Source organism: Theropithecus gelada, chromosome 2, assembly GCF_003255815.1.
Source record: "Theropithecus gelada isolate Dixy chromosome 2, Tgel_1.0, whole genome shotgun sequence".
Classification (NCBI taxonomy): Eukaryota; Metazoa; Chordata; class Mammalia; order Primates; family Cercopithecidae; genus Theropithecus; species Theropithecus gelada.
Genome location: NC_037669.1, coordinates 183,020,262 through 183,037,410, shown reverse-complemented (window position 1 = coordinate 183,037,410; position 17,149 = coordinate 183,020,262). Strand labels below are relative to the sequence as shown.

The window sequence follows — 17,149 nt, the reverse complement described above, 5'->3', positions numbered from 1 at the left end:
TTGCTGTCTTGGCTGTTTGGCTAACTTCGGAGAAGCTCTGTCCACTAGGGGGCACTGTACCTCCCTTCAGGTGTCTATGGCAGGCTCAGGCTTGGTGATGGTAGGTACCCAGTGAGTGTTGAATGAATGTCTAGAAGCACAGGCCACAGCCAGGCTTCTTCCCAGGAATAGGCAACAGAGAGAAATCAGAATTCCTGTCCATATCCTGTCACTTAAAATTTTCAATAAAACGCTAGCTCTTTCTACAAGTGTTTTAAATATTAGTTTTAGAGAATGGGATGCACTATGGAGAGATGCACTACTTAGGTACAAGTTAAATACTGTTTCCACTGCTGCAAAATTAATTGTTGTTATAATATGTATCCTGACTCTCTTTTTAAAGTAAGTCACAATCGTTCTTCCATTTAGGTTACAGAAATAACAAGAACAAAAACAACAATAATAACAATAACAGCTCTCTAAATAGCTAATGGTTCCTGATCATTTACCACGTACTGTTTTTAAGGACTTTATAGATACCATCTCATTTATTCCCCAAGTTAATCCTATGGTGGACCAATTTTTCAGAGAGGACTCTGAAGCCCAGAGAGAATTGGTAGCTCTATTTGAGGCCCCACAGTTAATACATGGTGGAGCTGGGGCTGTGGCTCACAGGTGTTGCCTCCAGAGCTCGTGCTCTTAAGCATTGTGCTTTATCCATTGGTGTGCTAAAGCATCTCCGTGGGCTGGTGAGAGTCTCATGGTTATCACACTGGTGGCATGAAATGGATCACCACAGGAGTTTTACTCCATGGAATTGGCAAACGCTACAAATCAGGGTCCAGCTCTGACCTGGTGGTTAAACGTTTATTAGCATACCACTGAGTGCCTCTTTCAAAGGGCCACGTGACCCAGTTTCTGTCTAACTGGCTCTATCCTCTTCAAAACAGGAATTTAGGGGGCCTCTGTGGACAGTCATATATATTTTTTTTTTTTTTTTTTTTTTTGAGATGGAGTCTTGCTCTGTCACCCAGGCTGGCGTGCAGTGGTGTGATCTCGGCTCCATTTCCTGGGTTCAAGAGATTCTTGTGCCTCAGCCTCTCAAGTAGCTGGGATTACAGGTATGCACCCCCATGCCTGGCTAATTTTGGTATTTTTGGTAGAGATGCGATTTCACCGTGTTGGCCAGGCTCATCTCGAACTCCTGACCTCAGGTGATCTGCCTGCCTCAGCCTCCCAAAGTGCTGGGATTATAGGCATGAGCCACCGTGCCTGGCCTGATTGACAGTCATATTTTTAAAAATTATTTATTTATATCTTATCGGAGAGGAAAAAGTTATCTTCTTAGCTCTCCTAGCCAGCTCTAGAGCCCTTTAGCACCACCCTCCAGAGACTGATTTTTGTTACAATTTAGCTTTAAGATTTTTTTTTCAAACACTGTTACTTTCATGACACAGCAGAAAGAAGAAAAAAAAAGTCACAGAGTCTCTAAGTCACTCATGCCCTGCTCCCTTTGAAGCTCACAATTTCTATACAGAAGTTGGTTTGTAGAGAATTTCACTTAGGTTAATTTAATCTTATGAAACTGAAGATTATTCATAAACTAGCCAACTAACTCCCAGAATGTTGTTTGAATTTGGTTTCTTCTAGCCTTCCCAAAGCCATCAAGCCTTTTATATTTTAGAACATTTGAAAGTACATTGAGAAAAACATAACAATTTGGAAACAGCCAAGCAGTGACTTCTCAACAATGTAAGACAAATGCCTCTGCAACCCTGGAAGAAAATAAACCTGTGGAACAAAGCTTTGCTGTGCAGGAATATGTTAACTTTAGGACATAAAAGTACTAAAAATAAAATAAAAAAAATAAAAAATGCAGGATGCTGAAGTTCATTACCACTGACCTGCAGGCAGGAAACAAAATCACTTTAAAGTACCAACCAATCTATGTCTCTGTTTTCTTCCTTTGAGGATAGTTGGACTTTGGGGAAAGAGTGAAGTGACAGATCTTTAAGTACAATTTGGTTTGTCTTTGTCTCCCTGCAGCTGTCAGAACAACGCCTTCACAGAGCTAAACTCCAACAAATATCTACTGGTGGAACCAGTGCCAGTATAAGTGGATGGAAATAAATGGACATCCCTTTGACATTCAGAAAACTATGCTTTTTGCTCCTAAAACCAGTCTGTAGGGTTCAGATGTTGCTAAAGACAAAGCTATATTAGAGATGAAAGCAAACTGGACATCCCCAGTTGTCCTTCTGGTGGTCTTACTACTTCTCAGCATCAGCCCCAAATGAGGAGGCTGACATGTTCATTTCCTACTATGGAATGTTTCCAAGGAGGTCTGTTTGTCATAGTCCAGCAAAGCTCAGAACCACAGGAGCAGCCATCTACTGCTCATGCAGATAGATCAGAGCCATCTCTGGGGAGCCGTCTCTCCGCAATTGCCTCTATGTGCTGACTTTTCAGTTGCCCTTCCATCAATGCCAGCCTCACACAACCATGGAGAGGCTTGCACTGAAGTGAGATGACCTCCCGGCTCTCACCAAAGATTTGAGAAAGGCTTGTTCAGAATGCTGGTCAAAGGGGACAGAGATCTCTCTACTCTGACCAGTTGTTTGTGCTTTTCCTTTGACTGCTGGATGGCATCTACAAACAGTCTTGCCTTGTAAGGGGAGATGGTTACAGGCTGAGAGTGAGCTCTGTGTGGTTTTGGGGAAGCAACTCGTTGACAGCAATGGCCCTCCTCACTCCCCTGAGAAAGGAGATGCGATGTGGTAGGTGGGATTAGGGAGATGAGTAGCGTTCTTGGATCTCTGTTTCAAACTTCAGATCCAGGCTTGTGGCCACTGTAAGTGTGTCACTCAAATGCTGTTCACACAGAGAGGGAGTAAGAGCAAGGGTGAAGAGGAGAGAGACAGAGGGCTGGTTTATTTGGAAGCAAACTTTAGTCTTTAATTTAACTCTGCAATTCTCCAACTTCAATGTGCATCAGAATCACCTGGAGGGTTTTTAAAAATGGAAATTGTTGGGCTCCCCAAATCAGATTTTCCGATTTTGCAGCTCCTAGAGAGAAACCCAAATTTGCATTTCTAACAAGTTTCAGGTGATGCTGATGCTGTAGATCCAGAGACCACACACTGAGAACCACTGATTTAGCTCATTGCCAGCCTTCTATTATAGAAGTTTAGGCAGTTTTGACTGAGGCGGGTGCTCATTCATTCATTGATTCGTGCACTCATCACATATGTATTGACTCTATGAAGGGCCAGCAGAACCTGGGCCTTTGTATTGTTACAAAGTTCTCCAGTGGATTCTGATATGCCCCAGCATTTGAGAATCACTGGTATAAAGTAATGAAAACACAAAGCTGTGAATAAAAGAGTCCTTGCATTTAAGCAGGTTAGTCTAATTGAGGAGAGGACTGGGAAATTGAGAGAAAAATCAAACAGGAAAGTGAAAATTACCAAGCAATCGATAACCAATGGATTAATGAACTGGATGCTCCGGGGGACCAGGGAAGAGGCAGGTGCCCAACCAGACCCAGAAGCTTGGAGAGATGTTGTCTGAGAGAGGTGGAGATAGTTTGAATGTCTGAACAGAGCATGACTATGCAGGAAATGGAAAACTGTGCCTGGAGCTTAGGGTGTGAGAAATGAAGTGTTGTGTGGATCCCGGAGGATTCTGAGATCAGTCTTCAAAAGTTCCTTGTTAATTCTTCTTCATTCTTCACACATTTCTTGAGTATTCACTATGTGCCAGGCACTCTGTCAGTCCCTGGTGTAATGAGATGAATAAGGAATGGGATCTAGATACTCACCAGATACTCAGCATTTATTTAGGGAATCGATACAATAGCAGATGAGTACAATGCAATCATGTATATTCCTTAAGAAAGGAATTCTTGAAGGCTTGTGGGAGGAGCAACTCACCATGCTTGGGGCAGTCTGGGAACTGTTCATTGTTGGTGTAAAAATAGAGTGGGTCTTAAAAAATTTCAGCTCAGTGGAGCAACATGTTCTGAGTCATAGATATGTTATAGGGCTTGGGGCGTGCAGGGGAAAGTGGGTTTTTAGGGTAATGACAGGACTCATATGCCATGCCTAAGAGTTTGGGCATTATTGTTCTGACATAAGCAACTTAATAGAGGATTTTAATTAGGGAAGTTGTGCAAAGCCTTTCTTTAAGGGTTGATAAATCAGGGGGCACTGTTAAGGGTAGGCTCAAAAGGGTAGCACAGTTATTTCTTTATAATAATCTGAGTGAGAGATTATGAGGTTCAAACCTCCAGTACTGGTGATAAATACTAAGGGTATCTTTGATATTATTTCTGAGGTGTGAATTATAGGACCTAATCCCTAATGGAATATGAGTTTAGTCTGAATCTGCTGATTTTGCAATATCTGTAGGACTGGTTCGGTGCTTGGGCAAGAGGAAATATCTAAGGGAGTCATCAGTGTAGAGGTGGTGCTTGAACTAAAGGAATGTGACAGAGGTCAACCAAAAAGAAAGTAGAATAAGAAGACCAAGAAAAGCAGACCCCTGGGAACACTCCAACTTATGGAGTTACAGGAGGACACGTTGGAGAAGGAGATGGGCTGAGCAGAACAGGGAAGTTACCCTTGAGTAAGTCAGGGGTTTCTAACACTGTCCAAGCATGAGTGGCTCTGGGAAATGCCCTTCTCAGGTAACATACTTGCCTTGTTAATAGACTACATCCTGTTTAGCTTCACAATAACTCAGGTTGAAAGAAAACACTGTTAAGGCCTGGATGAATAATGAAAATGAAACAGCTGGGTTCAGTGGCATGCACCTGTAATCCCAGCTACTCAGTACGCTCAGGCAGGAGGATCGTTTGACTCCAGGAGTTTGAGGCCAGCCTGGGCAACACAGCAAGACTTCATCTCTAAAAAAATTTTTTGAGTGAATTAAAATAAAGAACAGTAACAATTTCATTCATTGAGCATCAATTATGTCAGGCCCTGTGCTAAACACTTTATGTATATTACTGTTACCCAACCTAAGCAGCCTTTATTTACATATAAATCCTACCCACGGATGCTTTGTATACTTTCATCACATTAGCACTATTTTTATTCTTCTTTCAGTAAAAGAATTTGCGTTATCTTTTGGATGCCAAATGACAATGATCTCCTCCCTAAGGAGGTAATCAGGTATCTTAAAATGTCACACATTATCCCCTCACTGCTTTGAGGCAATGTCTACTGAAGCAAAAACATTTTTCATCTTTACTATGAAATGCTTCAATACTCATATGACACAGTCACTATAATATCCTTAACACATGTATGTTACATTCTCAATCTTAATAAAATGAGGTAAGACATATAAAAGTGTATTTTTAAAAAAATGGTAAACAAGGCCACCATTGTCAAATTTCTTGGCTGTTGAAATTTCTTCTTCAGAAATAAGTTGTGAATTCTAAGGGTACAAAGCTATGTCTTCCTCTTCTTTTGTGTCCCCTACAGTGCTAGTAAACTGTAGGTCATTCATGTCTGCTAGCTGAGTAGAAGAAAGAACTATCTGACGTCAATTTTACGTACAGTAAGGAAAAAGAGTAAAAATTATTTTCAGTTCTTTCCTCTCAGAAATCAGTGAATGCATGAAGAACAGGGCTTTAAACATGAGTTTAAAGATGGCTTCAAGGATAGCCACATGGCATTAGGCAGAGGACCTATAAACCTACCTACTTGCCTACCGACCTACATTCCTATTCACCTATCTACAATCTTGTGGCTTCACCTGCACCCAATGAGGAAGCTGCTTCAACTCGGTCTCTGAGAACCCCTCCCAGGCGTGTGCCCTGCCCCTCTTCCCATAATCCACCTAATCAGTTGATGTTGAGAGGACTCAGTGGGGCAGACCATTTTGAAGTCTCATCTGTGTCTTGCCTGGAAGCTTCCAGTCCAGCAGAGGCTGCAACAAGGGAACTGGTAACTAGGTGCTGGCTATCCTAAGTGGCCATGTGAACTGGAAGGTCCTTGCCTCTTTGCTGGAGGAATGGTGGCTTCCAGCATGGGCTGAAGAGTTATATGGCATCTTGGAGTATTTGTAGAAATTCTGGTTGAAGCAACCAGAGACAAGATGATGATAACAGGTCACAGAGATGCATGCGACAGTCAGTGTAAGTCAGATAAAACTTAGGAGAGGTGCGTGGAAGGGTGAGCGTCCCACAGAGTCATAGTTCAGGTACCGTTAAGAGGGCAGTTTTTGTGTGCAATCAAGAGGCGTGCCCTCTCTTACAGAGAAAAGACAAAAGATGTGAGAAATAGCTGTGTCTTTGAACTGGAATGTAGCTAAAAGGAAAACTGGAAATAGCCAGGACTTCCAAGTTCCTGACCATTGTTTGAGCCAAACATTTATGTGTGTTGACTCATATGTTATCTAATATTGGTGGGAAGGTAAAGGAGAGGGGGTCCATGGGAAGGGTCAAGAAGCATGAGGCCAAGGGGATGGTCTTTGGGCAGGAAAGTAAAATAATCCCTGGGTGTTGACAACAGAAAGTTAATCCTTAGTGGCTCAAAACACTTTGGGTTTCTCTTTGGCAGGTGCCTGACTCCCTGCAGACCTGCCCTCATGAGGCAGTTAGGTGGAATCCCCCATACTGGAGTGCCTGAGGCCCGCTCTGCCCAGGACCGCCATAGACAAACTGAGGAAGGAAGAGGATAATTACAGAGGTTCTGTGAGGTGAGTCAGAGCCACTGCCGGAGCTGCCCTTCTTTGTCCTCTGGGCCAGGGAGGTGCCGAAGCGGAGGGTCTCGTAGACAGGGTCCACCTTATTGCCACAGGCTGCAACAGAAGAGAAAGTTCATCTGAGGAAGCTCATCTGAGAGGACCCAGCCAACTGCTTACCACATCTCCTGGGTGAACAGCACCTGAGAAGCAGGCTCTGTGCAGAGGACCTCAGCCTCTGGGTAGACAGGGCTTTCATGGCCAAGTGTTCCTCACAGATGCGCCCCCATGCAGCATGCTCCCGTTTGCAGGTCCTGCCATGTACCAGCTAGTACTCTGCTCCCAAATTCTTCCTGATTGGATTTCCTCTTTCATTACTCCTCTAATTTCCAGGTTCTTACAGAGACCAGCTTTATTTCCTCTACTGGGAGGCTGTGCTCACCAAGGTACAAAGCCTTGAGATACAAAGTTTGCAGTAGGAGGCAACCATTTTAGAAATAACTTGTCACTACTGAGCCTCATTAATTTCTAATTGAAAGCTTTCTAATTTACAAATTTCTAGTTTAAAACTTGCCCCCCTAAAAAAGCAAAAATAGATGTCGAGATTTTCAGAGAGAGAAAAAAAACAATAGAAGTAAACTGAAAAATATTGTTAGAGAAGAAATCCAAGCCAAAGCTATCAATAAATATAGGGTATCTTTTGATCTTCATCAGAGAATAATATATTCACTCAGCTCCTACTAAGCATTGGTGTATAACCTATATTTATTTTTTATAGCAATTATGAAATGCAGCAATTGCTGTTCTCATTTTGTGGGGGTTGACAGGTCAAGTCACTTGTTAAAGACACGCAGTTGTCAATAGGGAGCTGGGCTTTGAGTCTGGTCTGGGGGATGCCATGCTCTGTGTTCTTTCCACTTCACCATGCTGCTGACGGGATTACTAAGCCTTTGGGACTTAGGTGTTTTCTGAGCTTCATCAGGGAAAGGATGAAAATTCCTGGACAATTTGGTCCACTTTATGTTTCCCTTCCAGCAAAACACACAGTCATATCCCAAACAGCCACCAAACAAGTACACAGAGATACCCCATGGGTTTTGCAGCCCTGGGAGGACAGTAGCCATTACTAACTCTGCTGCTTCAAACTCAACTCAACCCATCAATGTCCCGACTCACCAATGGGCATAACTTCTTTAATGCAGCCAAACTGTTCATGAATGAGCAAGGGGGAGCTGTAGTAACGCCGAAACCCCTTTGGCTGGAGAGAGAATGAGGAAGGCAAGGGGTTAATGTCAAGGGAGATGGAGAAAATCATACAAGAGCTCCCTAAATAAAACCAATTGGTTTCTCCAGGAGCACCCTCCTGTCTCCCATTAACATGCTGATTTATCCTATAATTCCACAATTTAACCCCAGCAGGGACACAGAGGCAGGGAGGAATAGTGGCAACAAGCAAGTTACACTCTATCCAGAAAACAAGGTCCTGGCCCTGACCTCCCCAGTCCTGCCTGTCCTCCTTCTGCAGGGCACTGCAGCCTCCTTTGTATCCCAGATCCTCATTGCCTCCTGGATTACACGTGGACCGCCACATATTATTTCACCACAGTTTGTTATTGTGGTTTGTTAAAATAATATAAATAAAAGAAAGGCCTGGGCATGGGTAAGTAGACCTCAGAGGGAGGCCTAAAAGCTCTTGTATATCTGAAGAGCTTTACCCAGAATCATTTGCTCTGTGTTCTGGATTCTGTTCTCTCTTTTTCCGACCTCTCCTTCATGCTCTGTCTTGGCTTATGGGAATCACCACTGGAGAAGGAGAAGGGGAAGCAGGGGAGGCAGAAGTTTGAGAAAAGAGACATTGCAAATCAGAGTAAATAGATAAACTAAGAACCTGGACTCACTATACGCCACCACTGGGTGGGAACTTGGTGGCCCAGTCCCTACGAGAATTCCAGAATCCTCTGTAATGTTCCTGGAAAGTGGTGTCCCTTGTCGGTACACTGTCAGTGATGGTAGGGGGTGAAGGAGCATTCACTAACCCTAGAGGCAAGACATTATCTTTTATCGCTAAGACTTAGTATCCACTGATGTTAGGCCTTTCCCCAGGAGCCTCAAAGGACAATAGAGTTACTCTTCTAAACTTTAGGCCTAAAATTTTTTGAAGACAGCTGTTGATGTCCTGTCTAATTATTCTCTAGGGTAGACATTCTTGGTACTTTTTACAATCCTTTGGCCATCCTAGTTTCAAATACCCTCAAATTTGTGCTCTGGATTGCTTTTTGAAAAAAAATTTTTGAGATAGGTTCTAGCTCTGTCACTCAAGCTAGAGTGCAGTTGTGCAATCTGGCTTACTGAAACCTCTGCCTTCTGGGCTCAAGCGATCCTCTAATCTCAGCCTCCTGAGTAGCTGAAACTACAGGCACACACCAACACACCCAGCTAATTTTTAAATTTTTTTTTTTTTTGAGACAGAGTTTCGCTCTGTCGCCCAAGCTAGAGTGCAGTGGTGCGACCTTGGCTCACTGCAACTTCCACCTCCCGGGTTCATGCCATTCTCCTGCCTCAGCCTCCTGAGTAGCTGGGACTACAGGTGCCTGCCACCATGCCCTGCTAATTTTTTTTTCTTTTTTTGTATTTTTAGTAGCAACAGGGTTTCACCATGTTAGCCAGGATGGTCTTGATCTCCTGACCTTGTGATCCACCCGCCTCGGCCTCCCAAAGCGCTGAGATTACAGGCGTGAGCCACCGCACCCGGCCTAATTTTTAAATTTTTGTAGAGATGGGGTCTCACCATGTTGCCCAGGCTGGTCTCGAACTCCTGGGTTTAAGCGATCGACTCACCTTAGTGTCCCAAGTGCTGGGATTATAGGTGTGAGCCATTGTGCCAGGCTTGAATTGCTTCTTAATCAATATGTGGCACCAGGACTGAAGCCCATCCTCCTGAGATGGTATGATCAGCCATCTCAAGGGCCATTCAATCTCCCTTGGTTTGGCCAACATGATTCTGTTAAATTGGTGCTGATATTTATTACTCTCTCCTCTTTTGTGTGGGCTTAGCTCTTATCCTCTCTTGCTACCCACTGAGCTGACAACCAGGGAAGCACTAGGGTGACCAACCATTAGTTAGCCTGGGGCTTAGGGGGTTCCTGAGATGCATGACTTTCACTTTTAAAACCTGAACAGTCCCAGGATGTGGGACTTTCAGTATTAAAACTGAGAAAGTGCCAACCTGGGAGAAGTTGGTCACTCTATTAATGACCGTGACTCCCTTTCAAGGTGGGGCATTGTTGATTAGGTTGACAAAGCTCCTTGTCCTTGTTTTCTGATGATGCCAATTAGGAAACCAAGCTGGCAGCCAGTTCTGGGGTGCTTTGCTCAGGGTTTCAGGGAAGGACTGCAGCAGGCAAGTGCCCTAGCAGGGAGGTGTGGGCCTCACTCCTGGCACAAGCCCTTACCAGCTTGCCCATGCACCGCTGGGATGCCAGGCCATCTGTGCACTTGTGGTGGATGCTCATCTTACAGGCTTTGCAGCGCAGTCCATGCTTAGCATTTGTTCCTGTCAGGCACATGGCAAACTTTGGTTAGGATACAACCTGCCCTTTCCTGCTGATTAGTCTAAAATCACAGAAAACAAGGTTCCCTCTATAACCAGGTAATTCTTTCCTACAACTTTTTCATGAAGCTTTCAAAATGGAAAAAAATATATATATGGTAGACTCTTTTGCTTTCTCCTACATCTGGTTTCTCCCCATCTTTCCTATTCACTACTCCAGCAACTCTAAGCCTCCTCCATGTCCTTTGTTCCCTCAATTCAAGCTAGTAAATTCCATTTTCTTTGCTTTTCATGTAGATTACTCAGTTCTACTTTTCTGTGTCTTACTGAGTAGTGCAAGTCCTGAACTTTCATGTATTTTCTTCTTTCTGTCACCGGATCTGAGCTGTTGGACAAACTCTCAGGGAAATGATTGATTCGGGGGAAGGGCAGGTCTGTGTGAGAGTGGGGCTGAGAGTCTTCTAAAAAGGGGAGAGAGGACTCAATCAGATGCCAACCCCAGCCTGGGGAAAGAGGAAGAGGATGTGAATGATAATGAAATTGTGGCTGAGGTGAGTCACTTAGCTTTTTGGGACAGGGTGCTATCATGGAGTGAGAAGAAAGAAGGCAGAGAAGAAAAGGCAGAGAGCCATCCTGGTAGCTGCATACACAAAGGCCCAAGGCAGGAGCACTGGAGAGGAACTGGGAGGCCCAGGAAGAGGGCAGGGTGTGGGAGCTTCAGGAAGATGGCAGGTGCTGCATACCGGTGTTCATTATTTCAGAAAGTGGCTGGATAAAGGTTAAGACAGGATGTTAAAATGGGTGTGTTCTCCCTTCATCTAGTCCAAGACAAGAGAATGCAAGACAAGAGGTGCCATCTGCTCTGATATCCCAAAGTAAGAGGGTAGGTTCCCAGGCAGGTCTCAAAGAGGTGCCAAAATGAATTTTTGCCACTCTTAGATGACCAAGCACCTCATGTATTAGAAAAGAGGAAGAAAGGTGAGGTAGTGGAGAGAGGATTTCTTTGCAGAGTTGTTGAGACACTATCAGTCTTATCCCTCCTCCTTTACCATGATGAGAAGGATGGGGGGTGCTCTGTTTTCTCCTCGGTCCTGAGAGGGTCTCAAGGGACTATTTTAACAGTTTGACCTGTGTGAGTCTGTGGGACATACGGCTGTGGCCACACCCATTCTTGGAAAAACCTAAAAATAAGAGACATAGGTGGCCAGGGGTCCTGTCAGTCTACTGAGGAGACAGTTGTATGAACAGGGCCTGCACTCCAAAAGCTTGTTAGGAGAAGGGTTGGTGAGTCCAACAAATATGTCATTCTCATGGATCAGATATGGATTATGTTGAATGCTATCCAAGATGACAACCTGGAGAGACAACAGGATTTCAACAAAGTAAATCTCTTTAGAGGGGAGATACAGGAATGAATACATCCATGTAGTGCAAGACATGAAGTCAAGATACCCTTCTGTACAACACAGCTGACCACAGACCCAAAGTGAGATCTGTGTGAGGGTCCCAAAGTGAAGATGTCCTAAGATTACAAAATCCACCCTCTTCTCCACAATTGCCTCACCATCTAGCCACTCTCACTGCTTCATCTGTTTTTGTCCTCCTCCAACCCAATGTGTGTGCAGTGCTGAGGTAATGTTTTAAAATGTAATCAAAACATCTCTATTTCTTGCTTAAACATCTTTCAGCAGGTTCTGTCTGCCTTTCTGATGTATTATAAGGTGCTCACCCTACTGGCAAGGCTCTGCATGCTTTGGGAGCCCACCTTTAACTTGATCTCAGGCCAATCCCTCTTGCTCACCATGCTTTAGCCATGTGGTCTTCTTATAGTTCCTTGAATACTCGAGTTCTTTAATTCCTCAGCTCTCTACACATGCTGCTTCATATGCTTGGCATGCGGTTTCCATCACTCTTCAGTTGGCTAGCAACCCCTCAGTCTGTGGATCTCTTGGCATTTCAGTGAAGCTTTCTTGAAAACATTTCCCACCCCTGTCTAAATTATCCTTTTCCTCTTACTTTTTCTCCCAACACTCTGTGGTTATCTTTCACATCGTTTATCATGATTATTATTTATTTGAAAGTTTGTTTTAGTCTGCCTTTCCCTCTGGACCATGAACTCAATGAGGCTAAGGACTGTCTGTTACTTTGCCTCGATATTCCCAGCTCTTGAGCATGACGCCTGATAAATATACATTAAATAAATTAATGAACCTATTTTTTCATGGTCACTCGTGAACTGAAGCAATGGTGGCTGGTTTGAGATAATTCGTGGAAGTTGATTAATCAACGATGCATAGTGTTCAAGAGCTGAGAGGGGGAACTTGAAGATCTATTTGTATTATTTCATTTCAAAGATGAGATGCCTAAGGGTCCAAGTGGTATAAGATTTGCCCCAAGTTGGAGAAGGTCCTGCCTAGTTTCACTCTTTCATTGCTTGTCCTAAATATTTCCTCCTTTTATTTGGGTTGTTTAACCTACATGAAGATGAGGTTTGGGCTAACTGGATGATAGTGTAAGCGTGGGTAAGAACCTGGCATGTAACCTGGAAAAGCAACAGGCAAACCCCTGAATGAGAAAAGAGTTAGAAATCCTTCAGGAGGTATATTACCTGAAAACTTTCTTCAGGATGGCATCATTTCACATGATGTGTGTCTGCTGTCATAGTCACTTCACAGAAAGCTGAAGTGACACATGAACACACTCTAAATTATTGGGCATGTACGCTTGTTTATAAACACTCACTGAAAAGTCCCTTTTCCTTTTGGAGAATAACTACTTAGCTGAAAGACTGCTGTGCTTTCAAAAGACTGGACTTTGAAAGCAATTACTTACTTCTCGTTTTCAAATTAGAGAAGGCTATTTGTGCTCTATGTGGGAATTTAAGTAAAAGCTTCAGAGAGGAAGTTATTTCATTGTGTGCTGGACTCTGCAATAGTATCATTATATGTTAAAATATACGTATTTTATTCAGGCTCAAACACCATGATTTCAGTTTTCCATGTCTGTTCTTATACAGTACACTGTTTTGTATGAACCAGACCACCAGCAATTATTTGGTTTCTGATGTTCCAATGTCCATTCTGGGATAACAGGAATGATTGAAGAGGAAAGCTTTCATTCTGCAGCTCAGAGAATAGTTCAAAGGAATAATTCACATCACAGCAGCAGCATTAGTTTATTGTAGCAAGATATGGAGAAGCCATGGTCTGCCCTGTTTTATCACTAGTGACCACCATCACAAAGTCATTGCTGCAAGGGACCCTTATGCGTGAATAGAGTAGGAAAAACATAGTTTTAAATTTGAATCTGTCTCAGTCTGGCTCTTTAAATTTAAGAAAACTACTAGTATTTCTGGAACCTCAGCTACATCATTAAATGGGACTAGTACTATCTACTCTGAGAGTTTTTAATAGAATAGTATCACAATGGATGCAAAAGGATTGCATGGGTTTAAATACCTGGAAGCAAAGATGCCACTGAACTTTGGATAAACAATGGTGGACCAATCATATAAATTTCCCACTTAGTCCTACCAACACCCTACTAAAATTACAGTCCAGGAATTTAAAAACAAAGCATATACTACACAGAACAAGGTTATTGGAAGAAATAGCAAGAATAGATGAGAGTTTAACATATTTGGAAGATAAAAGGCAAGTGGAGATATGGTAAGCAACTTAGTAGATGATAGGGAGACTGAATGTCTCAGTAACAACTTGGAAACTAGAAGAAGATGAAATTTCAAAAGCTGTTAAAATTTTCTGAGAAAAAAAAGATTTGCAACACAGAATTTTATGCCCAGCCAAATTATTAACATGTATGAAGGTAGAATAAAGATATCTTCAGGGATTCAGAATATTTACTTTACACATACGTTTTCTTAGAAAACTGCTAGAGAATATGACTCAGAAAAACGAGGGACTAAATCAAGAAAGAGGAAAATATCAGATTCAGTACATAACAGAAGAACTGACAACCGACACCGAGGAGAGGTAAGCGGTATCCCACTATGATAACTCTGCAGTACCCGTACACTGGAGGGTCAAGAAGAAGTAAGCCAGCAGACTTGGAAAAAAAATAGCACTTTAAAGTTTATTGATAGCCAGATGCAGTGGTGCATGCATATAATCCCAGTACTTTGGGAGGCCAAGGTGGGTGGAGGCCAGGAGTTTGAGGCCAAGAGTTCGAGACCAGCCTGGGCAACATGGTGAAACTCCATCTCTAAAACAAATTCAAAAACTAGCCGGGTGTGGTGGTTCATGCCTGTAATCCCAGCACTTTGGGAAGCTGAGGTGGGCAGATCATTTGAGGTCAGAAGTTTGAAACCAGTCTGGCCAACATGGTAAAAACCCATCTCTACTAAAAATTCAAAAATTAGCCAGGCATGTTTACGCTTGCCTGTAGTCCCAGTCATTCAGGAGACTGAGGCATGAGAATTGCTTGAACCCAGGAGACAGAGGCTGGAGTGAGCCGAGACTGCACCACTGCACTTCTGCCTAGGTGACAGAGTGAGATTCCGTCTCAATAAAAAAATAAAATAAAATAAAAAGTTTATTGATACCTTTGAGGTTTTGATACTGTAATAGATATGGCATTTGATAAATCTGTGAAGGCATTTGAAAAAAAATAATTATAGATACACGAAACGTTCAGGAAGTAAAAAAGGCAATTTTTAATTTGAGGAAAAATAAAATCTGTGTAAGATTGTAAGAAATGTACAGTACTTGAATCAGAAGTGAACAATAGCCACAATAGGGCATAAATTGGCCATGTATCACAAAATTGTGATAAAACTACTTGGGAAGATGGAAGTAAGGGAGCAAAGACTGTGATATGACTCTTTGTAGAAGGTGACAGCAAGGGAGAAAGAAACAAGGGGTGTTGCTGGAGATGTGAGAGCTGAACCCTCATCTTCTGCAGCAGGAAGTCAACAAAGTCAATAAACAGCAGCAGAAGCACAGCATTTAGAAGTGCTGAAATAAATGACAGAAGAAATAATGAAAGAGGACAAAAGTGATTGCCTTTCAGATGCGAATCGGGGATGAGACAGCTTCTGTTGTAGAACTTTCAGTACCATCTGCCTTTAAACTATTCTCATGAACTACTGTAACAAAAAGCAGGTAAAAAAAATGAAGTCTCTGGAAACAGGGTCAAGTCATCTCTCAGAATGATGTGGCTCTTGGGATACGGAGATGTTGGGAAAACATGGGGCTAGCTCATCACCTAAGTCATCAGTTCTTCCCTGGGCATGTGAAGTTCTGGGCTAAATTAAGACAGTTTTATAAGTTACAGCTGAAAATTATTAAAAATGTTAGTTATGATGTTCAAATGGAGTTTGGAATGGATCAATGCAAGCCCATACAACATTGATTAGGAGATAGGCAGTGCGCTGTTTTATGAGCGTGGTATCATTTACCACTATGCTTAAGTGAGCTGTCCACAGAGAGCCAAATATTGGAGTGCAAAGACATCTGGACGTAAATGTTGGAAGAAAATATTGAAAAGCTTTTCTCAATGCTGGTGCTGAACCTACTACACTAAATGGCATGCATCTACTTTTTTAAAAAAATGAAATTAATTACATATATCTGTAAAATAATTGACTGGACTCATTTTGGTAAGATTTTGCCATTGAGGCATTGCTTAATCCTCAATCCAATTTCATATAATGTCAGAGTTAAAGATAAAACAGGATAAAATGGTGATTTACAACTGAGATTACTTAACTACAAAAATAATTTGGAGAATGAGTACACATAAACTTGTATAAGAAAAGAAATGTAATCAGTACAGTACTTAAATCATCAATGAACAACAGTTATAATTCTTGTTAATAATTAGTCTGCTTCCAGATTGTACAAGTATAGAACTACTCCTGTAATTTATTTGATGAAATTAGTATAAATTAGACAAAAAAGACTCTTTACCATGATTTAAGAAAAATAATTTAAAAAATCTGTAACTACACATATAGAAATGTCCATAAATATTGCTTAGATTATATAAAATATCCGTAAGTGATTCTAAGGTAAATACAGGTAAGATAGTCCAAAGACTTTCTAGGCCTCTGCTTTTCCAGGTTTAGCTATTGGACTCCTCTCAACGTCCACCAGTACAGGGGCATGGCTGGGAGAGGAGCCTGTGAGGGATACCTGCATCAAGAGTTGTGCAGAGCCCAGAGAAGGTCAAATGATCATGTCACAGAAGGGTCTTAAAGCTGGAGAGAGGAGAGCAAAAGCAATGGGTAATTTTCAGTGCCAAGGCAGACAAGAGGAATTTAAGGGCTAAGGATGATGCAAACAGTAATAATGACGACAGAGTCAGTACTTTTAAACTAAAGGCTGTAACAAAACTGGTGCTAGACAGTAAAAACAGGCCTAATAATGCAAGCTCTATTCATCAGCAGTTTGCCCTTGAATATACACTAACACAAGGAAAAAACAGAATCACATGGAGATCACTAAAGCAGCTCTCCACCATGCAACCCCTCCCTACTTTCCTTGCTTCATTTTCAACATGACACTTTGGGTTCCTCCTTTGATTTATCAGATCATTTATGGTTCCTGGTAAGGGTGGCTGTGTCATGACTCTTGAAGGCTGCTCATGCTGCCTTCCCTGCCTTTCTTGTTTGACTGGTAAACAGTCTTACTTTCTATGAACCACCTCTAAGTACTTTCCAAAGCCTCCTGCACACACATCCTCCCTCCCTCCACAACTGCAGAACCCGCCACTCTCCTCTGTCCCCTCATGGGTCTCAGAGCACCTGTTACAACAGGACATCTCCTCTTCTGTTATGTGGGACGTGACATGAAATGGTGGATTCTTTACCTCTGGGTCCCTGTGGTCAGTGAAGTGCTTGGTACAAAGTATATCACTGTCCATCAGGAAAGATTAGTCTACCCAGGCCTGGGCAGGACAAATGTCCAG

At 42.5% G+C, this 17,149-nt stretch overlaps 1 protein-coding gene across 2 annotated transcripts in view; it reads right to left on the bottom strand.

Annotated features, from left to right (window-relative positions):
• STAC (SH3 and cysteine rich domain) overlaps window positions 1–17,149 on the bottom strand; it is a 164,889-nt gene that overhangs the window by 55,227 nt on the left and 92,513 nt on the right. Inside the window, exons 3-5 of one of the 2 annotated variants that reach the window (XM_025376325.1) lie at window positions 10,125–10,225; window positions 7,849–7,930; window positions 6,674–6,789 (exon numbers count right to left, since the gene is read on the bottom strand). In XM_025376325.1, coding sequence (XP_025232110.1) covers window positions 6,674–6,789; window positions 7,849–7,930; window positions 10,125–10,225 — 299 coding nt within the window. The remainder of the gene's footprint in view (window positions 1–6,673; window positions 6,790–7,848; window positions 7,931–10,124; window positions 10,226–17,149) is intronic. The other variant, XM_025376326.1, reaches the window with a different exon arrangement.